We start from the raw sequence: 24,783 nt of genomic DNA, 5'->3' as shown, positions 1-24,783 counted from the left end.
AGAGACTACCTGTATCAGCTGAATATCCATAAGTCCATGGGGCCTGATGGGTTACATTCAGGCCCAGTTATTCCCAGTTACATAGTCAAAATAATTACATATCTGTCATCTCCCTGCAGCTCCTAGTTTAGTTAGTAAGGATGTTTCTTGTATTAACAATTCTGCACTGAGTTTTCTTCTGAAAGTAACTTGTGAAGGACAAGAACTTCTTTTTGGAACTGAAACCCTTATGGATTCAGGTGCTTGCTGTTACATGCGAATATATCTTCAGAGAAGGCGCTTATCTTAATTACAAATTTAAACACGTGTATAGCAAATTCTGTCTTTTTTTTTCATTTTAGTGGATTTTTGGAAGTGACATGCTAATGTACAACATTTTCTTTACTCAGATGTATGAAATCACAGAAGAAGGGGGAATACTCAAAACGTTAAATGAAATATGGTGCAAATTGACGGAACCTCTGCAACCCCAGGTGCCACAACAACAAAATACCAACATGAAAAACCTGTCTTACCCATTTTCCAGAGAGAAAATATACTTGTGAGTACTTTAAATTGTGATAAGCAATGACAAAAGCTGTAACATCATTTTAGTGTTGTCATTTTTTCTACCAGTATTTCAATCAAAATTCAGAAATTCATTGAGTATTTCTGGAAATCCTTAGGAAATACCCAAGATGTCAGATTATTCCTGGATAATATTTCCAAGTAATAAAAGCATATGTCTGCACAAAACTAAATTTGTTGAAGGCCAAGTAAATAGGTCTGAAGCAAATGAACATGCATTGGCACTGAGTTCAGTTTCAGTAGATTAGCAGAAATCTAAGTTGCAGAGACTTTCTGCCAGGGTTCTACTTCCTGCTGCTGGATAAGGCACTGGAAGCAGTGCAACAAATAGAATATCTAGGTTGTTAGCTTGAACTGTAAAAATCCTAGCACCAAATTCCTGATTATTTGGTTAAGGATATTACTGCCTGTTCTGAAAAAAACAAAGAGCTAGTAGAAATCCATTAATATTTTTCCTCTTAGTAGATTTATTATAGCAATTAAAACTTGGGTAATAATACCTGCCCTTTCACTCAGAATAATACTTCTAGGCCCAGTTCGACATTAAACACTCCTTTTTTCCTCATGGGTGTCTCCTTGTATTTATGTCCAATAAATAAAATTCAGTAATAAATATAATGACCCACCATATCATTTATTGCCCTCTCTTACAATTTTAATTAATTGAATACAAGTCAAATTGATTGAGAAGAATAAACTGGGAAGGCTAATTTCACATATGATGATTTTAAGTTTTAAGGAAATGCATAATTCCAGTGGAATGGTTATTTTAAAGCAAGTGAAATGTTGACTGGTTAGTCTCCTGGAAAAGAGTAATGAACATCTGCATTAGGCTAGTTGAAACCTAATAGCGTAACCTCAGGATGTTATAGTGTTGAGAATATGTTTTAAGGAAAAGATTAAAAGGTCATCTTGTGTACGAAAGGCATTTTACGTTAATTAATATTTTTGCATTTTTATGCCCGCCATCATTGCAGTCCAGGTAGAACTCTGAATGACTAGGTCTTAAATAGCACAGTCTATTATGCTGTACTATTTCATCTATATTTTCTTTAAACACCTGTTTTTCTTACTAGCTGTGATTTCTAAATGAATTCTAAATCAGAATCTTATATGCTATCTTACTTATTACTATCATGTCTGAAAACATAACTGATTTTTTTTTTCTCTCAACATTTTAGGTATAACATTAAAGACAAAGACACCTTTTTTGACAATGCTACACGCAGCCGAATAGTAAGTAAACAAAAGTAACATATCATTGACTTCTTGTGCTGAATGGGGTTTGCTTTAACAGTGAGTGCTGGTGACTACTTTGCTAATTTCACCAATTTATGTATTTCTCTGTTCCTGCAAAACACTAAGCAGTCATAAGTATGTAAGGAACACCCTTCTGGAGCTGCCCAGTGGTCCAGGAGTAGGAGATGCTATATAGGGAAACACTGCTACCGACTCCTCTCCATTGTTCATACTTGTTATTAAACCCTGCTTCCTAATCTTTAACTAGATTTTATTCCATAAAAGGACCTCTACAATCCTATAGTAAGTTCCTAGCTCCAGCAGTCTTTTGTGAGAAACCTTGTATAATGTTTCTGAGATCCTGCTCAGTCTCCAGCAGGTTGGTGAGGCAAGATTTCTCTTTACAAATGCAATGCCAACTCCTCCCTAACATGCTATGTTCATCCATATGCACTTGGGTTTCATAGATATAGCATACTTACTGATCACTTTATGTGCATCTTCATGATACACTTCCATATGTGAAAGCTAAATGTTTTTTTACAAAGTCAGATTTTGTTGTGATTTTCTTCAGCGTAAAATTCTCATTCTGCCTGAAGTCCTTATACTTCATATAGTTTTATAAGGATGTGACACAGCAGGACTTAGCCTACAAATGTTAGGGCAGATAATCCACTAATAAGAGTTGCCATAACATTGTTAAGTGTTAACTAGTGGCCTCAATTCATGCATTTATATGTAAGTGAAATATATGATTTAAATGTATGTGCAAATGAACTCTACAGAAGCCTCTTATTTTAAAGTTTTGTTTTATTGCTAGCTCTATGGTGAAAATAATGCTAAAAGATGATTTGTGTGTTATATTACTGTTCTTTTCCACAGGTACGTGAAATTTTGAAGCGCACATCTGCAAAGGCCAGAAACAGCATGGGTAAGAAGGAGGGAAGATAATTATACATGTTGTTTTAAAAGGAATTGCTTAGGTATCTCACAGAATATTTATTTTTCTAGCAGAACACAAAAGTATTCTGGCACATGTCCACAAAAAATAGAGATTGAAACAAATGATTTTTCTGAGGAATAAAATCAGACTTTCTGATCCATGGTTTGGATATGACATGGTAATGGGAGCTTACTTTTCATTTCTACAGGTGCAGGATCTGGCACATAACTTGCATTTCATGAGTTGTTATAAAATTGGATTTGATTATTATATAATCTGCTTTTGAAAATTCAGATGTCAGCTACAATTTATTGCATTATTTCTTCCAGGAGCAGATTTTTCTTTCCTTTTCAATAGAATAATATATCTTTCCAGGTTATTTTTGTCACTGCAGCTTTAAAAATTATGTCCATGAACTACATAATTAAATATATGGCTTAACTATGACTGTTTTAAAGACACTGTATGATACTTTTGGGGTAACCCTGAAATCTTTGCAGCTTTTGTTTTCTTGAGGTTTGGAACATGTACAAGTATACTTGTTTTCTTTTCTCTACTCTTTTCTTTCATCCATTGTGATATCATGACACATATCTCCCTGGTGGCAAAGAAGTGGTAGTACTTGTCTGGCATGTTTTCTGAAAGTCCTTCTGTAAGCTTGACCACTTATGTGCAGATCACAATGTCCTAGGGTAATGTACTTGCAAAGAATAAATGTGCTGTAGCAACAGGTTCCTGCACAGTCTTGGTGTAACTTTGTGCAATGAAGCTGCAGTAACAGATTTCTCCAGTACAGCAGCTGGAGTGGAAAATAGATTAATTTAAGTTTCCCTGAAATAAAGATGTATTTTTTTTCAACTTATATGAAAAAAATCCCAAGCTGAAATACTTTCTGTTTTTCAACCAAAAATACTTGGCTTTGCCCAGAACAAACGTTTAAATTTATTATCACACTGTTTCCTTTAAAAAAATTAAAAGACAGTTGCGAAAATGTCAGGCATTCCTCATTTCTAAAACATTGTTCAGCTGGTGTCTGTTTTATTCACTGTTTGCTCCGTGTTGTTCTACATTTTGATCTGCTCAAATCCTCTGGTGGAGCAGTAGAGAGGAACGCTACCGTATTTTGCTGGATTGCTCCATGTGGCATCCAGGAAACCCTCCTGGTGACTGGGAAGACCATGCTTTCCCTGGGAGCAGTGGAGCCTGTGCAAGGAAATGTCTCTAGAGTGCAAGATTTTAGAGACAAGGCAGTGTAAGGTATATAAAACAAGAAGCCTGAAGTCCAGCAGGGACACTAAGCCTGTTGACATAAAAGTCGGCACCCAGAGCTGACACTTTCCCAAGGGATCCAGAGAGACTGTGTAGAACCTGCTGAAACTCTTAAGACTTTGTAAGTTTTTGGGCTGAAAGAAAGCTTGAAAGAAGCAATCCATCCTATAAGGACACAGTAGGAAGGGAAAGAGCACTTTACAAATAGGCTTTTTTTAGTTTTTTTTAAAAAAGCCTTTAAATAAAAAGTTTTCTCTACTTTAATAGCTTATTCTGGTTTATAGTGTAATAAAAGCCATCACTAGAGATCAAAGCACTAGTAGTGATTTTTCAGGCTTTTTTTTTACTCTAAGGTGAAAATACAGGCTTATCCACTTCAAGCTCAGGTCAGCTCAAGATCTCATCTGACATGAAGCAAGTATTTTAACCCTCCTGTACTTCCCATCTTTCTGGTCCATAGCCAAAACGCTATTATGCATCATGTTTGACCTAAATTCACTAATTGTTTTGGTCTTCTGAGATCCTCCCCAAAAAGTCCTATGCTTCATATGTCGTTAAGGTTTTCCCTTCTCACTGGTCTTAAGACCACTCATCATGACTGGTTTAAAAGACTTCTTTAAGCATCCTTGTTTTATTCTGTTTTTTTTTTTTTTTTTAAGATTCCATTGCTTATTTTGCACAAGAGGTAGGACAGTGATGTTGGAAGTACTTATGTCAGCCTTTGATTTTCATAAACATAGGCTTCATAATATAATAGCATGAAAATAACACTTCAAACAACAGATGCTTCTTGATTTTTACATCTGCTTAAGACTGAATGTGATTCCACTTCTATGGCATTTTACAGGGAAGGCATATTTTCTTCTAGCATAACTCTGAACCTTAGTAAACTTTCCAAACATGGAATGCTTTCAGTAGCGGACTGGGCATGATCCAAACATGAAGATTTCCCAATTCTATGAATGCGTGTAGTGGTAAGGGTATTTTTCTTTGTGCCAAGAAAGCAATTTATTGGTAATGTCTATCTATCATCTCTGACCAGAGGGTTTTTCCCAAACATTTCATAATGGGAATGGGAAACATAACTCCCATTTTTAAAAAGGGAAAAAAGGAAGACCTGGGGAACTACAGGCCAGTCAGTCTCACCTCTGTGCCTGGCAAGATCATGGAGCAGATCCTCCTGGAAACTATGCTAAGGCACATGGAAAATAAGGACGAGATTGGTGACAGCCAACATGGCTTCACTAAGGGCAAATCATGCCTGACAAGTTTGGTGGCCTCCTATGATGGAGTTACAGCATTGGTGGATAAGGGAAGAGTGAATGACGTCATCTACCTGGACTTGTGCAAAGCATTTGACATTGTCTGGCATGACATCCTCGTCTCTAGATTGGAGAGACATGGACTTGACGGATGGACCACTCGGTGGGTAAGGAATTGGCTGGATGGCCAAACCCAAAGAGTTGTGATCAACGGCTCAATATCCAGGTGGAGACCAGTAACATGTGGCGTTCCTCAGCGGTTGGTACTGGGACCAGTGTTGTTTAACATCTTTGTTGGCAACATGGACAGTGGGATTGAGTTGCGCCCTCAGCAAGTTTGTCGATGACACCAAGCTGTGCGGTGCGGTTGACACGCTGGAGGGAAGGGATGCCATTCAGAGGGACCTTGACAGGCTTGAAAAGTGGGCCTGTGCAAACTGCATGAAGTTCAACAAGGCCAAGTGCAAGGTCCTGCACGTGGATCAGGGCAATCCCAAGCACAAATACAGGCTGGGTGGAGAATGGATTGAGAGCAGTCCTGAGAAGAAGGACTTCGGGGTGGTGGTTGATGAGAAGCTCAACATGAGGTGGCAATGTGTGCTTGCAGCCCAGAAGGCCAACTGTATCCTGGGCTGCATCAAAAGAAGCATGACCAGCAGGTCGAGGGAGGTGATTCTCCCCCTCTACTCCACTCTCATGAGACCCCACCTGGAGTACTGCGTTCAGCTCTGGGGCTCCCAACATAAGAAGGACATGGAGCTGTTGGAGTGAATCCAGAGGAGGGCCACGAAGATGATCAGAGGGTTGGAGCACCTCTCCTATGAAGACAGGCTGAGAGAGTTGGGACTGTTCAGCCTGGAGAAGAGAAGGCTGAGAGACCTTCTAGCAGCCTTCCAGTATCTGAAGGGGGCCTACGGGACAGCAGGAGAGGAGCTTCTTGTTGGGACAGTTCAGCCTGGAGAAGAGAAGGCTGAGAGATCTTTTAGCAGCCTTCCAGTATCTGAAGGGGGCCTACGGGACAGCTGGAGAGGATCTTCTTGTTGGGACAGTTCAGCCTGGAGAAGAGAAGGCTGAGAGATCTTCTAGCAGCCTTCCAGTATCTGAAGGGGGCCTACGGGACAGCTGGAGAGGAGCTTCTTACAAAGGCGTGTAGTGATAGGATGAGGGGTAACGGTTTTAAACTGAAAGAGGGTAGATTTAGATTAGATATTAGGAAGAAATTCTTTACTGTGCAGGTGGTGAGACACTGGAACAGGTTACCCAGAGAATTTGTGGAGAACTTGTGGGTGCCCGCTCCCTGGAAGTGTTCAAGGCCAGGTTGGATGAGGCTTTGAGCAACCTGGTCTAGTGGAAGGTGTCTCTGCCTGTGGCAGGGGGGTTGGAACTAGGTGATCTTTAAGGTCACTTCCAACCCAAACCATTCTATGATTCTATGATTCTACGACTATGGAATTTTTTTCATCTAGCTGGTTACTTTTTACTGGACATTGAAAGCAAAGAGGTCTGGCATAAACTACTAATCTTAAGTGTCATCCTATGGAACAATTGTTTTCACCTGCAGAGAATGAAGACAGAATGGCTATAAAAGTCATAGGTCTTGAGAGCCAGTAGTGGTCTTGTGTATGTCTTATAGGTGCTGTAGTCATTATGTCCTGGTTTGGACTAGGACAGACTTTTCAGTTAAGCTTCTTTTAAGTGACTACTTTCTGAAGTTGACTACATATGCTTGTTGCCATGGAAAGTAGGGTCCCTGTTGGGTCTCTTCATTCCACAAAGGAAAGGACCATAAAAGTGTTGCACCTGCGGGAAGGAGCGGACAGGACAGGTGACTGAAACCTGACCAACAGGGTATTCCATCCCACCCATGTGATACTCAGTTTAAAGCTGAGGGACCAGGAGGGTCGTGCTCTCTTCCCCTATGGTGACATCCTGGGAAGACTCTGCCCACACTCCTGCCTTTGCTACTGAGTCTGGTTCCCGCCTGCTGCCGCATCTGGTTCAGGACTCCCCAGAGCCTGCCCTGCAGCGTCAGCGGTGACTTGTTCATCATCAGGGGGAGCTGAGTAGTGGTTTTGTATACAGTTCATTATTTATTATACTCTTTTTTCCTTGTTATTGTTTATTAAAACTGTTTTAACTTTCCAACCCATAAGTCTCTCTCCCTTTTCTCTTTTCCTTTTCCCTTCTGGGGAAGGAGATGGTTAATAGAGAGCATCTGTCATCTGCTTAACTGCCTGCCCAGCCTTAAGCCGTGACACATTAGTGGGGATTCAGTTGCTAAAGCCCTTGCAGCATGTTGTCACTGTGATAGTGCCATGTCCCTGTGTCTTCCTGTACCTTTCACCAGACTTCCTGTTTGCAGTCTTTAGGACTCAGCAGTTTTTGTCCTGGTGCATCCAGCTTTCCAGCATAACCATGGATTTGATGAGCACAAACTGATTTAACTCCTGCAAACAAAGCAGCATTATTTCAAACTAAGAAGGGTGGCCTTATGTATTGATATGAGGAAGGGTAGGAAACCCAGCACTTGGTTCAGTGAAAATGAGACCTCATCTAGTATTAGTCAATAGAGAGTAAGGGTTTCTTCAATCACAAACTTCTGTGAAAATGTTTTTTATTGTTTGGGTCCGTCAGTGGGGATCCATGGTTCTGATCATTGTCAAGCTTCAAGAAGGACTTCCCAGATGCTTTCCTCAGTCACATGCCTCCTTGCTATCAGGATGAGAAAGTGGTCAAAACAGTCTTTGTACCATACTAGTTCACTCAAGAAAAATCATTATATGGAAATGAGCATTTCTGTGAAAACATGTTTTTCATATCCAGGTACTTCTAGGTTGGTATATACTCATCTTGATGTGATTGTGAATATTTTCAATAATACAACTCTGTCCCCTTTGTAATGTCATTAAATGAAATTTGTAATAATATTTTCTGTTTAACTGTGCCTAGCTGTTGACCATCTTAATTTTTTTTCTTTTAGGTATTGGCACATTAATAGCAAACAATGTTTATGATGCAGCATACCCACTTCACGACGTACGTATATACTACTAAAAATCTAGTTCTCTGATGGTATCACTCAATAGTGCCTGTGACAATGAAAACATATTCTAAGTGTGTGATTCAAGTATGAAAACTCTTACATAAGTACATTTCAAGTTGTGACCTAAAGGTAAAATCAACAGTGTGGGAACAACTGAGAAATATTTTATTGAATTTTATCTTTTTTTTACATCAGTTATTAAATTATTTTCTTTCTCTAGGGTGAATATGAAGGCCAAAAAGATGACATGAATGAAAGAAAGGTAAAATACATTGCAAAACTGATTTCGTATTAGATTTAATGTGATAAATGTGAATTAGCGTCCTAAATGCTATCATAGAGCATCAGCCAATGTTCAGTCAAGTAAATGTTTTTACAAATGCATATATTTTTTGTATTACTTATTTTCCTCTATTTCTGCATATAAAAATTTTTTCACAAGACTTTTTATGAAGTCTTCTTATGAAGTATTTCAGTGACCCGAATTTGATATTTACATCTTGAAATGCTTCAGTTTTCCCTCCACATGCATAGACAAGATTTTTCTGCCTGTGAGGAAGCAAAAGTTGTTAAATAACTTATATAATTATTTTGTTTCCATAACCACATGGTACTATAGAACAATGGTTACTAGAATAAAACATAGTTGTATTTTTCATTTGATTGTGCATTCAATTAAATTACATGCAATTTCTAAAAATCTGCTTCCAATTATTTTGTAAATAAAAAGTTTCTAGCTATCAAATGACTTCTGAAAATATATCACCCACCACCTGTCTGCACAGGTGAATTCAGACTGGTTTTAATACATATGCTTATTATTAGAAATGAGCAAAAACATTTAATTACTGTAATCCATGAAAAGCCATTCCATATTGCTCTCTAATATTTGCTTTTTCTTTTTTTTCCTTGATATATAAACAATAGGACAGGAAATGAAGAGGGAAATTGTGGGGAGAGAAAGATGGGGAGGGAAGCATGAAGAAAAAGAGGATGTTTGAATGCCTAAAATGTTTACTATACTAGAAATTAAATTGCATATATTCTTGGTGACTTGTAAATAATTTCACAAATATTTTTAACTCTGTGGTATTACATGTTGGTATATGCCATCTGTTGTTGCTTGAAGAAGAGGTAAGAAAATGCCATTAATCTGGCAAAACACCGTGTAGTTCTCAAGAGTGTAATTGCCACAAATGATGATTATTTGAGCATTTGAAATGAAGACTGAGTTCATATGTCATACGAATGAATTTGATTTCTCCAAGGCTGTAGTTTTTGGTAAATAGTGTTAACATTCAGCCACTAGATGTCTTCATGTGCTGTATACAATTTAATTTAGTATATGAACCTTGGTAAGCAAAAGAGACAAAGTTGGAAAACAAACTATAGAGAAGCTTGTACATTTATGTCTGTTATTTTGAAACTTTTGTTCATGAAGAAATTGTCTACCCTGCACTTGCAGTATTTTCTCTAAGTAAGTGATAATAGTGATACAGTAATGGACTCTGAAAGTCACAGTTTACTGACATATAAAGTTAGCAAAACTTTTAGAGAAGAAAGGTAAATGAACATTAGTCAGCGGAGGAAGACTGGGTGCTGTGGAAAAGGGGGGAAGAAGGCCTAAAAGGACTAGTGTCTGGAAAAATATTTACCCTACTAGTTGTATTCTGTGCTGCCTTCTTTTTATTCTGCCTGTTAGGCTCAGTTATGAAGTGTTAAGTATTAAAAACATAAAAGGTTCTTTCCAGAAATATTTCATTGATTATTCACATATGTCTCTGCTGCCTAGCCATTGAATCTGCTGTAGTATTTCTATGCATAACATCATCTGTTTTCTATCTGAATCTAATAGTCTCAGTGTTTAATTTCCTGAAAAGCCCTGATCAGGTTTAAAGGAAAGGGGGGCATTTTTCAGTTTTATTTTTCTCTGCCTCTTTTTATTTTGTCCATTTTAACCTATCTGTATCTTCCATTTCAATTGTCTGTTATATAAGCCCAAAGAATGATGAACTGAGCCTGTCTGGGGTACTTATGCCAATAAGGCAGCACAAGTAATTAAGGTTTATGTACCAGTTCATTATATGAAAGGTTAATCCTTATTAACCCTCTTCAGGATTTCCTTGGAGAAAATGCACTGTGAAACAATACTTTTGTCACATCCTATGAGGATTAGAAATCTGTAGTCAATGAAACCCACTCTTTTCCTAAGACTGTTGATTGGAGTAAAGGAATTTCCCTATTTTAGTGTGATTTCTGCTCTAGAAAAAAATCTTTTTAAGAAAGCTATTGCCCCAGCAGCACGGTAATAACTTGCCATGAGCGTAAACACTGACTTGGTCTTTTTTAAGCTTCTAGCCCACTGAAAACTTGTAACCCTTCATTGCTAGCAATATGTTTGACATTGAAAAATATGTAAGGGCTTTGTTACCTAACTGGGAAATACACTGTTGTCATATACTACAACGACATCCATAGAATATTACAAGCATATTGGAAAGTATTATTATAAACTTACAGAAAGTACTGCTTTTAAGTGAAGCTTATAAAATACAATAAATTATATTACAAAACTCTTCCTAGAATTCCTTTCAACTTAATAAATACCAGGTAAGGAAGCACATTCCATCTTCCAGATTAAGCTTAATCTTGTAAAATTGCACTTTTGAGACTGAGGTTTAGTGTGGACAACACACGTGAATGGAAAATATTCATGCCATAAACTCACCTTCAGTGCTTTGGAATCAGAATAACCAGTGTGATTCGTAATCTGACATAATGCCATAGCAACCTGTTCCTGAACTGATTGCAATTTTAGAAAGACCTTTCTTTTTGCTCTTCAAATTCCATTCTGTAGCTATGTTCAAGACAGCTTTTAAGTAGTTCTAATAATTTAATAGCTTTAACTTTCTTATTTTGTATATTTCAGTGAATGCATTTATTAGTATGATTATTTATGGAAATAAATAAAATTGTAGGTAATGCTGTGGGGTAATGGTAAGGGGTGATTTTGAATAGGTAACCACAAGTATTCATCTGAAAATATCAATATGGCAGCCAGGGCAATCCTCTTCAAATCCTGTTGAAGCCAAAGAAAATCAAACCTAGTCTCATCATTTCTTTCCACAAGTGCAAAGCATTTTGCAAGACTGTGCTCTGTAAGAGCAATATTCTAAAAGCCAAGACTCCACACTCCTTGAGTCTCATTGCCGAATTCCCAATCGCTTCAGTGTAAGTAAACTCAGTGTAGGGTTTGCTCCCTGATCTATGAACAGAAAATACTTTATGCTGTATCTTTAATGAGTATGCAATGGCATAGATCTGTTCACTTAAATGGTTGCAACCAGTTTCCATATTGTGAACAATAATACTTTGTTGGGCACATGTTTGCAGGATCCAGGTCTTAATTGCTCGCTTGATATTTATTTAGTTCTTTCACATAGCATCTGCAGGAGGAGAGGCATTATAAACAGTAGAAAAATGTGATTGAAAAACTTCAAAATATGTCAAGATAACTCTGCAGTTACAGTATCTGAAATTTCTCCACACTTAATTGTGCTGTTAACTTCATAAGATGGTGTAGCGTGCTGCTAGCTGTTGTAGTGGGCCATCTGACAGACGCAACTATTGATAGTTGCAAAAACTATACGTACTTTGTTACTAGCATCCTCTCCAGCTCTTGCATACTTACGTAATTCCATTGTGCAATAATCTATTATTTACTGGGAAAAAAAGCACCATGCTTAATGAGCATCTATTTTGCAGACAGAACTAAACAGTTTGCAATCTAATCTGCAACTAAACTGATAAGTTCCACTTATTAGACATTTGGAAAAAATCTATGTATTACTGTTTTATAATTACCGATTTTGACGTATCTTTGGAGTTCCTTTTTTTTTTTTTTCTGTTAAAGAAAAAAAAAGTAAACAAATATTGAATTTCATTTCTCTGCAGAATACCCTCTGCATATACCTGGTTGTGTATTCATGTGCGTGTTTTTCTTGGTGTGTGTCTTTCTCCTCAGCAGCTTTAAAACTTATTGCTCTATCCCAGCCAAAGTTTACAGAAGAATAGAAGTTTCCAAGGTATTAACTCAGCAATTACATTGTTTCACATTAACTACAATTTCCATGAGACAGGTGAGGGACTGTCAGTTAGTGCTCACAGCAAGGGAGGAACTGAACTCTTGGAGCCAGCAGATACTTCACACAGAAACTCATTCTCAAAACACAGTTTCATCACTACTCCAATTTTACTAGGAATGACGTGGTGCCTTATTTTAAAGGAACTGACTGCACCTCTCATATGCTAGTCTTTTTCAGACCACCCTCACTTCTTTTTTGAAAATAGGGATAAAAGACTTGACACCTGTCTTTTTGGATGACACAGATTTATAATCTACAAATAGTGATGTGGTTAATTTAGTTTCTTTTATCATCATATTCTGGTTATTTGTTTATTATTTTTTGATGCTCTCTGTACTTCAAGAAACAGTGTTCAATGAGCATGTTGTCTTAGACTGTCTACAGTTTTGTCACAGCATAAAACTGTGAAAGGAATACAAACCATTCAGGTGATTCCACAGAAAATTTTGCTTTTTTGCACGGGACTGCCCTGGTTTTTATTTTCCTCTGAAGATAAAATATGGTGAACACACATCTAACTTTGTTAGATGCTGCTGATCTTTCCTCTGAGCTTCCTTTGGTCTTCATATAATTCTGGAAAGCTTAATTTTTTAATGTCCTTTCTGGATTATTAGTAAATGCATGCACAGTTATAAAATGTACTGCTATCAAATTAACTCTTTTACCAAATTGTTAATGGCATGGTAAATTCTATCCAGCAGCTGGCTTTTGTGTCAGAACAGTGTGATGTCTTTCACACCACAATTACCAGTTTCCTTTACAGCCTCTTGTAAAAGAGTGTCAAAGGCTTCTTTCTTCTTTTTGAAAGTTCAACAAAGTTGTGTCACATGGATTGCAGTAATGAAAGAGGGAATGAGGAAGACTATCGTGAGTCCCTTGCCTATTGCAGCTGAATGTATTGTGGTTAATATACGACAGGTCCTGAAATGTTTCCTTTTATCCCTGACTCTGTTCCCACTGGATTCCTCCCATTGAAAGAAGTTTCTGTAGGATCTGCGCCTGCCTTTGTGCTGTCTGTAAGCTGTGGGTGAATTTGCATTTCTAACAGTAAACATGTGAACTTGTCTGTTCATGTGCAGCATGGGGAGAGAAGGGGTTTTTATATGGGCTCTACTGGGTATAGTAGCCTCAGGAGCTGAGCAGGAGAGCAGGCTGGTTTTGCTACATTTGTTACCTCTTGGTATGTTTTTACATACCGGTTTACCAGTTTTGAACTCTTACCTCAGTTCACTTCACCTTGGACCTGGAAACACTGGTCAGTACTTATCTATGGTGTGATTCCAGACATTAAATAAATTACGTCATAGAAGAATTTCACTCTGTAAGTAGGACTATTTCTAGCATCTTTCAAAGATTTCCACAAGACTACAGCATCTTTTATTTTTCGTTTTGAGCCTCTCTATTTAACATCACTATTTAATACATGTAGTGAGGAGGGGGTAGGTGTGTGGAGAAAGATGTGTCTACACCATCCTCGCATTGTTGGCTTGGTTGGAGTCTTCCATAACTATCTGAAAAATATACATGGAAGTTTGTATTGAAGTATGGGAAACTGCTTTTTTTGGTACATATATTTTTAACTCTTAGAAGATGTTTGTAAAAACAGATGGGAGCACTTGTTTCAGATTAATATTCTTTTTTTTTTTTATTTAGTTGCTGTATCGAGAATGGGCAAGATATGGAGTATTTTACAAGTTTCAGCCTATTGACCTCATAAGGTAATATGAACTTGTATAAAACACTAAGGGACCTGGTTCTTAGCTGATGCAGATTAATTAAGTTCCTTGCAGTTACTTCAGCAAATGAAATCTTGGATTGATCAGAGCATTATAAATAATGCTCTCACTGCTTTTCTGTAGCTCTGATGATAGTTTACTGTAACAAAAATACACTAAACAATAATTTATCTTTGTTTTTGTATAGTCCTTACTCCTGGAAGAATGTCATAACTCAGATTTTTTTAAAAAAGCATTAATTCTTTAAAAAAAGAGGAATTTCCGTTTAAATTGATGAATTTTTATTGGAGAATATGGTCACAAAGTCTGGTGACTAATGAGAAGCTGGTGTTCACATCATGAATCAGTGTGAAAGTATATAACAGTTTTGAAATTGATTTGATTTTTTTACTCCTGGTTTTATTCATCTGAACACATCCATATGTGTTCCCAGTGTTTTATGTATCTTTTGAATTTTGACGTTACAAACATAGAAGTTGGGCTTAAAATAAGACAAAACAAAACAACCATGCTTTTTAAGAAATTTCCATAGTATCTCTACAAGAAAGCCAAACCAAACCAAACCAATTTTTGTTGTATACTATAAATACTGAGTAAAGAAAAGGAAATGTTTGTGAAAACTGCTGACTTGAAATATTCTTATACAAGATATCTGTCTAGGAATAAATGAATGGTGATATTAACAAACAATAGAAAAAAACCCCTAAAATCTCTTTCTGGATAATTTGTATACATAAAAAGAGGACATTTGTTACTGTTTATGTATTGATTAACCAAACTCCAGCTAGGTTTTATTATACGATCTGCCCCTATTTCATTACCTGCAAAAGCTGGTATTAGTAATACAGATAATCAAAAATATTTGTAAAATTTATTTATTGTATTTTGAGTTGAAGATGAAATACTACATATAGTTTTTCAAAGACTTAACTGCTAACTTGTAACATGAACAGAATTGTTCTTTATTGGGAGCGAGATGTTTCAAATTGGCAAATGGTATTGAGACCATCAAATCTTACAGAGGTTCTGCAAGGCTTTGAAATTTCCTCTTTTTTGCCTTAATGTTTTTGTGCAGGATTTATGTACTTTTCCAGGCCAGGCTACTGTATGGAATAGGTAAATCAGAACAAGATTACACCACCTTGTATGTTGTTAGTAAATATTACAAATGTTAAGTTAAACTGTGACTGGGCAGAGGAATTCTCAGGTTTTACCAGACCTGACAGCTCAGCTGAATTAAAAATAGAGGTAAATCTGCTTACACTCCATCTTCATTTGTATTTTGCTGTCTCCATTATAATGTTTCACTATACTGATATGATTTCATAGAAATTCTGTGGTTTAAACTTCTGTGAGAAAGAAATAAAGGACCAGACATGTGCAATTGATTCTCTGTTCTCAGAGATGATTTCTCTTGCTTTTATCTTTCATGCTTTGCTTGACTGCAAGTTTGACTGTTACCACTAAAATAAATGTGGTTTTTATTTTCTGGGTAATGTTAGAGCTTTAGAGTATATATACCTGAAGAATTACCACCCTTTTCGTTTTGCAACTGAAACAGGTTTTTGCACTTCTGTACTGTGGGGGGGATTTGAGATCAGTCTCAATGTGGATGCTTATTCCCTTGGCAAACATCAGCCACACTTCATGGATTTTAAAAATTTACTGTGATCCTTCTTTCTTAGATTGATTAGATTATACTAAACTTTTTTTCTGGTTATGGGAGCACTGTGTAACTTAAGTTTATATTCAGGCTTTGATGGAGAGAAGAAGCAGCATTTTTTTTTCCTTATATTCAAAGCCTGTTCTGACTGATGTTTTCCAATACATTAACTCCATTGAAGTATGTTGCTTAAATAATATTCACATCCCCAAATTAGACTTTTTAGTTTAATTTTCAATACAACATGCAGCAGTGCAAGTCTTTTTAACTATTCCTGTTTCACCTTTATACAGTAAAAATGCAAATTGAAAGTCATTCTTTAACTGAAGTACCTATGTTGGAAGACTAGATATGGCACTGTAGAATTATTAGAAATCATTCCCGGTGCCTCAGATCCTTGCTTCTGGCCATACACTTGTTGGCAGTTTCCAAGAGATTGTACACCAAAAGTAGGAACCACATATTTGTTATACTCACTCTTGGCACAGACCGGGGATTCTCTGAGGTCTCTTCTAAGGTCTGATATCCTCAGGGATTGCTAACTGCATAGTCAATCTTAGAACATTTTAAAGTTCTTAAGAAAGTAAAACCAAATAAAAGACCATTATGATATTAACTGACAGTTCCATTCACCCCTGTGTCTTAATCTGTAAAAGTATTCTGCTCTGGCTTTATGCACCTCTTTGGGCTATAGGGAAAAGCTAATTTTTTTGTAAATTAGGAAATGCAGTTGTGAGTGAGGAGAGTTTCACCAAATGAGAACACGGTGGCTATTACATATTTCTATTCTACAGCAACACAATTTCAGTTAAAAATTTTAAGGGAATATATAGGGCAAATCATGCAGATAGTACAGTGTGAATTGAGGGCTGATTTGTAAGATGTTTATAACACCCGGTCTCTCAGTGCACACCCAGGTATTAAATAACATTGCTTAAAACAAAGCCTGGCTAATGCAGTGCTTTATTTGCAAAAGCATATGAATGTCTAAATATAGCCATATGTATTCAATTTTTGCCTTTCATAAATGTCTATTTTCAACTCAGATGAAGAGGATGAAAAACATTTTTTAAGAGGGAAACTACAAATTATTTGCTAACAGATATCTTAGGCCAGAAGTACTGAAAATGGTTTACCTCATTTTTCAGTCACTCTTAGACTTGGAAGGCAAGAGTGATACATTAACAAGTAAAGAATGAAAATTGGATTTCTAGGACGTGCAGGCTCTAGAAGTTTGCCTGTTGTAATATACTTTTTTCCTCATCCTAATTTCAGTATTGATTGCTACTAGAGAGTTTCTCTAGTGTAGCTTTCTTGTAGAAATGCACTTCTCAACAGTAGTTCCTTTCAATACTTGTAATGTAATTTAAAAGGTGCTATAAAAACATATATGTGGTTCATTGATTTTTTCTATTTTGATGATGCTCCATCCTCAAATGAAGATGAGTTCACATCCAGTTTTTAGCATTTTTTGCTGTTAGTTTCCTAAGGTGTAATACTACTGTTGATCCAGAGACAGGGAGGACACTCCCTAGGAGTTTTATGAACCTGCATAAAGAATACAGGTTTTATGATTTTTTTATAAATGTTATAGTATGCTGATCAAAGTTTTAACTATGTGATTCTAGAATGAATGGATTTTGAATGGGGGCCTCTGGAGGTCCGTAGACCTACTCTCTGCTCAAAGCAGGGCTGGCTTGAAAGCTAGATCAAGTTGCTCACAAGTTTTGAGATCTCCAAGGATGGAGATCACACAGCCTCTCTGGGCACCCTTTCCAGTGCTGCACCACACTCAGGGGGAAGAATGTTTTCCTGCTGTTCGGACCAAATTTTCCTTGGTACAACTTACAGCCATTGTCTCTTGCCTTTTAGCAGTGCACCTCTAATGAGTTACAGAAGGTCAAGAAAACATACAGCAAGTATAAGTGCAATAGAAATTATAATGAATTATATTTCTGGTTGAATGCAACCTGTATCACTTAGGACCTCTAAATGACAGATGAAGTAAGTATGCTAAGGTTACTGATATCACAAAGAGGTGGTTATCCCTCTGAGACAAAAGCTTACTTAGCACCTGGAAAACTAGCAAATTATCTTTTTAATGGACATCTTGAAACACCTGCAGATGGGAACCTGTGTATGAACTGGAATTCCAGATAGGGGACCATCATCATAGAGGAGAGATCCCCTTTTGTTATGTTGCTATAAATACAAAATTACCTTACCCTAGGGAAGTCAAGCAGAGCTATCTGGTTTTTAATTGTGGTGGAACTTATTTTAATATTAGTGCTTCTAAAAAGCCCATCTCATCAGCTCCTTCTAATCCATCTCATTTTTCATGTTTTCATTTCTATTTCCTATTGCTAGGACTTCACCTAACTTCTTAATAACTAATAGGCTAAGTTATCTATAACATGATTACTTGCAAAGCTCCAAACGCCTGTATACGCTTATCTTGCTGTAAAGCCTATAACTGGGAAGACATGGTCATTGTAAAGATTAAGACTATGTATACAATAACTCTTTTTGCAGGAGTAGGTGGAAAAGTGTGTTAACCAAAGTATTATTTATAGTGTATAGCATGTAAATCAAAACTTGGGAGTTTCTGTTACTCAAACTGTCCGCCTAATATATTTCTTCCTTCCTATTTTTAACTATATTTTTCTTTTGTATGGAAAATTGTTTCAACTTAATGTGTAATGAATTCTGGCCCTTCATTGCGGTGTGCCCATGTTGAACCTACTCTTGACTGAACAGTCATCAGTTCCTGCATTTGAATGCTGTCTTCCTAAAGCAGAGCAGCCTATAGCTTTCACTTCCTGGCAGATTTAAAGCGATGACAGACCTGTGATATTCTGAAGTTAGATGGTCCTGTCTCTGGATACTGTTGCCTTCACTTTCAGTGTCTTGAGGCCTGGGTAGTGCAGTGTTCAATGTAAGCAATCAGGCCGCAAAAGTCTTCTTACTATTTTGCTTTTTTTCCTTTTTTCTTCTTTCATCAGTCTTCACCACAAAAACCAAAATGGGTATATCTGCTTACCCTACTTAGGATAAGGTAGTTTTAAAGGAGCAATAAAATAAGAAAAGGGGAGTTGTACTGAAATGGTGATTTTATTGTCTTTAGAGATAAGTGTTTCTTCCTTGGCAAAAGTGTCGTTAAGATCAATTTCTTGTACAGCATTCCCCTAACTGTGGCCATCTATCCTGTTTAATACATTAGCAAACCACTGCTTCTTTCACCACTGTTCTTTGTAGCCACATCTTCATGTCTGGAGAGAGAACATTTGTCTCTACATGCTGTCTAGAACTCTAAGAACTTGAGAATAAAGGTCTGTGGTGCCTTGCCTAATTCCAGGGGTACACTCAAATGTTGTTCAATCATAGTTTACGAAAACTTTGGGGTTATTGATCCTCAAAGTGCGGATTCTCCTGTATGTTTTAATTCCTCTGCTTCCCTGTCACTCTCTGTTATTATTATGAATTAACCTAACCAAACATTTGATCTTTATTTTTTATACAATGTAACTACTTTGGCAGAAAGCAACCTTGTAACATGTGGTTATCTCAGGAGGATTGAACAACCCCCCTCTAAATGCTTGCCTCAGAGCTGAGCACAATCAAGCCAGATTGATATTTTAGGATATATATATATACAGTGACCCACTCTGTAGTGGGCTGGCTGACCCTGCAGGCCAGTGTTACAGTTCCCAGATTTGCAACAAATACCTATATCTTTTCTGAAAGCCAGGTTTCAGAGCAGGGAACAGTTAGGCCTGCCTCCCTTAAGCAGCCAGCAGACTGAGAGCCCTGAGCTCCCTTCACACCCTCCCTCTGCAAGGATCACATGACTATCACCAGCTTCCATACGGCTGCAGAGAGAAAAGAAAACTCCACCATGGTAGATGTTCAGGGTAATATACAGTTCCTAATGCCTGGAGAATACCTATGTTAACAAATTTTTCTCTCTGCTGAAGCAACTGCCGGGTCAGGTGGTTATGTACTCCTTCTGAGTAAAACATCACTTACAGCGTGGCGTCTGTACACTCTTACAATGAGGAGCTTCTCTCTAGCTGACAGTTTGATTCCTTATTTAACAGAAATGCCTTTTCAGTGGAAACCAAGCATGTTTCAGACTTACCCATTGATTCTTTTCTTTTATAGCCCCTTTTCTTCATTGTGTGCCAGTGGAGTGCTCCTCATTTTTCGGGGTTCCCTTTCGCTTTGCTGGAGGAGGGAGCTTGCTTTCTTTTTGGGTATTAGCGATCAGCGTGTTTAGAGCGTTGTGCTTCCCCCCCAAGTCTAGAGAATTACTGAAGCATTCTTCTGAGACAACACTGAATCATGGCATCCTGGAGAGGGTCCCCGTATGCCATGTGGGTAATTACAGTAAAAAACAGTTCTTGGTGAACAGCTAAATCACTTAGTTCCCATACAGAAATATGGGAACACTATGCAGTTCTTCCCTGACTGTCTTTAGTGGGCATATCTTCAAAATTCACGAAGATACTGAGGTGACATGCAAGGAATTCTTTATTAGGAAAAAGAGAAAACAGCTTTAAGCCTGGGAAAGTGCAGTAATCAAACAAACATAGCATTAAGTAGAAAAATGCCCATGAGCTCTACCAGTAACTTTGGCAGTAGTCCACCTAGCTCCTTCCCAAACCTCTGCTGAGAACGTGCCTGAGGCAATAATCTGAGCACATCTTGTCTCTATAACCCTTTGCACTTTGAGTCCAACATCCTTTTATAGTTCCAAGGAACTCTACAACAACGATTCATTCCCAACATGAGGTATGTTCAACTTAGTTCATCATCATTAAAGCACTAGGTACAGTGGGAAGTGCTATGTCAGCATCCACTGAGCCTTGATGTTGTCCTTTGTGACAGTTTTTACAGCAGGGAGCTTCCTGGAGGGAGACAGAAGCAGGTGGACCCTGGAGCAGAGTCCTAGCTGCTGAGAAAGGACCACTTTCTCCACCATTATAATTCTTTCCCCTTTCCAGTGTCTGAGTGATCTCATTACCCCTCATGACTCCAGTTTATGAATGGACTTTAGTATCATGTCATATGTCCATTAAATGTACTGCATATTAGATGCTTGATGCTAGGACAGCACTTTTCCTCTGCAGTTGTAGGGAGTTTCCCCTCCATCCCTGGAAATTCTCTCACAGAGCTTACATGAGTGCTCCAGTCTGTGTTTATTGCAAAGCAGATGGGTTTTGCTCATGCTGCATAAATCACTGAAGAATTTGTATTGAATTATTCTGCTGGGTGCAGGCCTGTGACTGGACAGAGATGATTTACTTACAGCTCTGCATTTCATAGACTTTGCCAGGCCTGTAGGAAGTAGTTCTCCCTCTGTCTGTTTTGGCAAGAGCTTGGTCTTATTTATTGATGCTTGTATTAAAGGTGGAATTTTAAACCAGTAAGCTTGTATTGCAATGCTGAGGAAAACCAGATCTTTACTCTCTGATAAACATAATTCCCAGGCTTCAGGTCACTGTCTGAGCACTAAGATCCTCGTTACCATCCAGATTCCTCACTCCTTTGGTGGGATTTTCAAAAGCTAGATCCAGCAAAGGATGTGCACATCTACATCAGGGCTTATGCAAAGCCAAGGCTCTGAAGTTGTTGCTGCACAGCTTCCTGGTGCCTCCCCCTTGGATTGTGTAGTTTTGTAGGCAGCTAAACTTCAGTTTTATCTGTGTGCAGAACTGTCTCAACCTAAGTTCCGTAGTGCCTGTACAATGCCTAAACTTCACAGCCAGAAACATATTAATGGACTTGAGTTATAGGTCCCAATCCAATAGGTGTCTTTGGAGGTGATGTCAGTGTGTTTTTGTAGGAAATGAAAGTTCGTTGTTCTAAACTGGAGAAGCAAAAGCCAGAGGTGGAAGGCCGTGTTGAAACAAAAGAGAAAGTCCTGTGCATTTTTGTATACATGCATACATGCTCTTGATATCTTAATCTCAGTAGAAAGTTCTGGCTATGGCATGTGGGGGGTGAGAGGACATCCTTTTCTGACTCCTTGAGTGCTGACCAGGAGTTAAGACCAACCCTTGTCATCTGGTTTAAAGGTATACCCCAATATTAAGATGCTTTGTATGAGGTTCCTGTCTCTCTCTGTAATGAAGTTACATTAGAACAGACCATAGCTCTGTCTGATCTAGTAACCTGTCTCCAACAGTGGACAAAAACAAAATGGCAAGGAAAGAGATTAAGAATGGTCACCATGCAGCAATTATCCCCAGAAAACACCTGCATAAAGGAATTTTCCAACATGAGAAATTACTGAACTTCCACAGTCAGTACAGAGAGCAGAAAAATAAACATTTTAACGCAATATTGTGCAGGTGATTACTGCAGTTGTGTATTACTGTCTTGATGGAACAGTTGCAATTGAAAGTGCTCAGAGATGACAGAATCACAGAATGTTTGAGGTTGGTGGGGACATCTGGAGATCATCTGGTCCAAACACTTGCTCAAACAGGGCCATCTAGACCCAGTTTCCCAGGACTGTGACTAGGTGTTTTTTTAATATTTCTAAGGAGGGAGACTCCACAACCTCCCTGGGCAACATATTCCAGTGCTCAGTCAGCCTCACAGTAAAAAAAAGTGTTTCATGATATTCAGAGGGAACCTCCTGTATTTCAGTTTGCATCCATTGCTTCTTGTCCTGTCACTGGGCTCAACTGAAAAGAGCTTGGCTCCATCCTGTTTGCACCCTCCCTTCAGGTATTCTTCACTGGACTCTCTCCAGTACATCCATGTCTCTCTTGTACTGAGGAGCCCAGAACTGGACACAGTACTCCCACTGTGGCCTCGCCAGTGCTGAGCAGAGGGGAAGGATCACCTCCCTTCACCTGCTGGCAATACCTTGTCTAAAGTGGCCAAGGATACCATTCGCCTTCTTTGCAGCAAGGACACATTGCTGTCTCATGTTCAACCTGGTGTGCAGCAGGACCCCTAGGTTTTTTTCTGCCAAGCTACTTTCCAGCTGGGTGGACTCCAGGAAATACTGATGCATGGAGTTGTTCTTCCCCAGGTGCAGGACTTTGCATATCTCCTTGTTGAATTTCATGACATTCCTATCAGCTTGTTTCTCCAGCCTGTCGAGGTCCCTCTGGATGGCAGCATGACTCTCTGGCATACCAGCCACTCCTCCCAGTTTTGTGTCATCTTCAAACTTGCTGAGAGTACACTCTACCCCATCATCCAGATCATTAAAGAAGAAGTTAAACAGGGCCGGACCCAGTATTGACCCCTGGGGTACACTGCTCGTCACTGGCCTCCAACTAGGCTTTGCCACTGACCACCACCTTCTGGGCCTGGCCATTTAGCCAGTTGTCAATGCACCTCACTGTCTCCTCATCCAGCCCATACATCAACAACTGCTCTATGAGGATCTTATGGGAGACAGTGTCAAAGCCCTTACTAACTCCAGGTGGACAATATTCACTGCTCTCACCTCATCTACCAGACCAGTCACTTAATCATAGAAGTTTATGAAGTTGGTCAAGCACGACTTCCCCTTGGTGAAGCTATGCTGACTACTCCTGGTGATTTTATCATCTTTAATGTCCCTGGAAATGGTTTCCAGGATTAGCTGCTCCATCACCTTCCCTGGGACTGACATGAGGCAGATCGACCTGTAGTTCCCCAGGTCCTCCTTCTTGCCCTTCTTGAAGATGGGGGTGACATTTGTTTTCCTCCAGTTTTTAGGCACTTCTCACAGTTGCTATCATTAATCAAAGATTATCAAGAGTGGCCTTGCAATGACATCTGCCAGCTCCCTCAGCACTTGTGAGTGCATCCCATCACGGCCCATGGACTTATGTATGTCCAGTGTGCTTAAGTATTCTCTGACCTGATCGTCTTACACCAAGGCTGCATCTTGCTTGCTCCAACCTTTCCCCCTGATCTCTGGGACCTGGGATTCCTGAAGGCCTGAAAGATAATGAACCAGAAACTCTTGCATGCATTTAACTTGCAGGATGTCTTTGAATGTGTTTTGTTTGCCTTTTCATTTGTCACAGTCTCAGCAGTCTTGAGGACTAGCAGTTTAAATTTTAGTTAAACAAGAAAGTTCTGTAACTCTCTTATTGTCTCTAAATGCCAAGAGGCAAGCCTTGCTATCTCAAGGTGTGCAGTAATACTGTGACTAAAAAAGAATTTATTATTCTTGTCTTTTACTGGAAATTAGTCACTAGATGGTGTCTATCTGACGGTAGTAATACTTACAGTGCAAGTACTTACAAGTACTTACTAAAGCTAATACATAAAATGAATTCAGACTCTGTAGTAAGGCTTAGCTATATTAATTGAAAAACAAGAATGCTTTCATGAAATATTAGTTGTTATAAATCAAAGTTATTTATGAAAAGAAGTCAATATTTGAGCTTCAAACTCTGTTAACATAGATGATGAAAATCGTGCAAATTTTCTTGGGAACACAAAAGATTAGGAAAGTGGTAAAGTATCATTGACCTCAAGTTTGTTCAAGGTAAAAGCTTGGGCAAAATCGGGCAAGTAAAGAAAGGGCAGAAAAGCGAGTCATAATAGGTTTTAAAAATTAGGAAGAAAAAGACTAGGGTGACCTCCCTGCCAATCTAAAAGAAAGGCTGATTCACTGTATCATATTAAATAGGTTACTCCTTATTTGTAGGAGCTTGTAGAGTTTATTATAAGAGAAAATATTACATGTATAACTGAATGAATTATTTGTTTCTTACATGGAGCATCACTTGGTATGCTGAGGTGTTTAGGAAGTGAAACTGTACTCCCTTCCTCATAGATAACCTGTATTGACTTACATCGGTACAGACACAACCTCAGGTAGCCAGGCTACCTGCTGGGGACTTTTAATTTGCCAGGTTTGGAGGATTACTGACATTTTTGAATGCTGAAGTATGCTAA

The 24,783-nt window shown here is 38.3% G+C and overlaps 1 protein-coding gene across 2 annotated transcripts in view; it reads left to right on the top strand.

The window, feature by feature from the left end:
• The window catches only part of ANO2 (anoctamin 2), a 190,218-nt gene that overhangs the window by 38,700 nt on the left and 126,735 nt on the right, over window positions 1-24,783 (top strand). For both annotated transcript variants that reach the window (XM_068400623.1, XM_068400622.1), the window contains exons 4-9: window positions 390-541; window positions 1,749-1,803; window positions 2,689-2,737; window positions 8,261-8,316; window positions 8,544-8,585; window positions 14,122-14,186. In XM_068400623.1, the coding sequence (XP_068256724.1) occupies window positions 390-541; window positions 1,749-1,803; window positions 2,689-2,737; window positions 8,261-8,316; window positions 8,544-8,585; window positions 14,122-14,186 (419 nt within the window). The remainder of the gene's footprint in view (window positions 1-389; window positions 542-1,748; window positions 1,804-2,688; window positions 2,738-8,260; window positions 8,317-8,543; window positions 8,586-14,121; window positions 14,187-24,783) is intronic.

This window comes from Nyctibius grandis, chromosome 5 (assembly GCF_013368605.1).
Source record: "Nyctibius grandis isolate bNycGra1 chromosome 5, bNycGra1.pri, whole genome shotgun sequence".
In the NCBI taxonomy this organism is placed as follows: Eukaryota; Metazoa; Chordata; class Aves; order Nyctibiiformes; family Nyctibiidae; genus Nyctibius; species Nyctibius grandis.
This window is presented reverse-complemented; position numbering and strand designations above follow the sequence as displayed.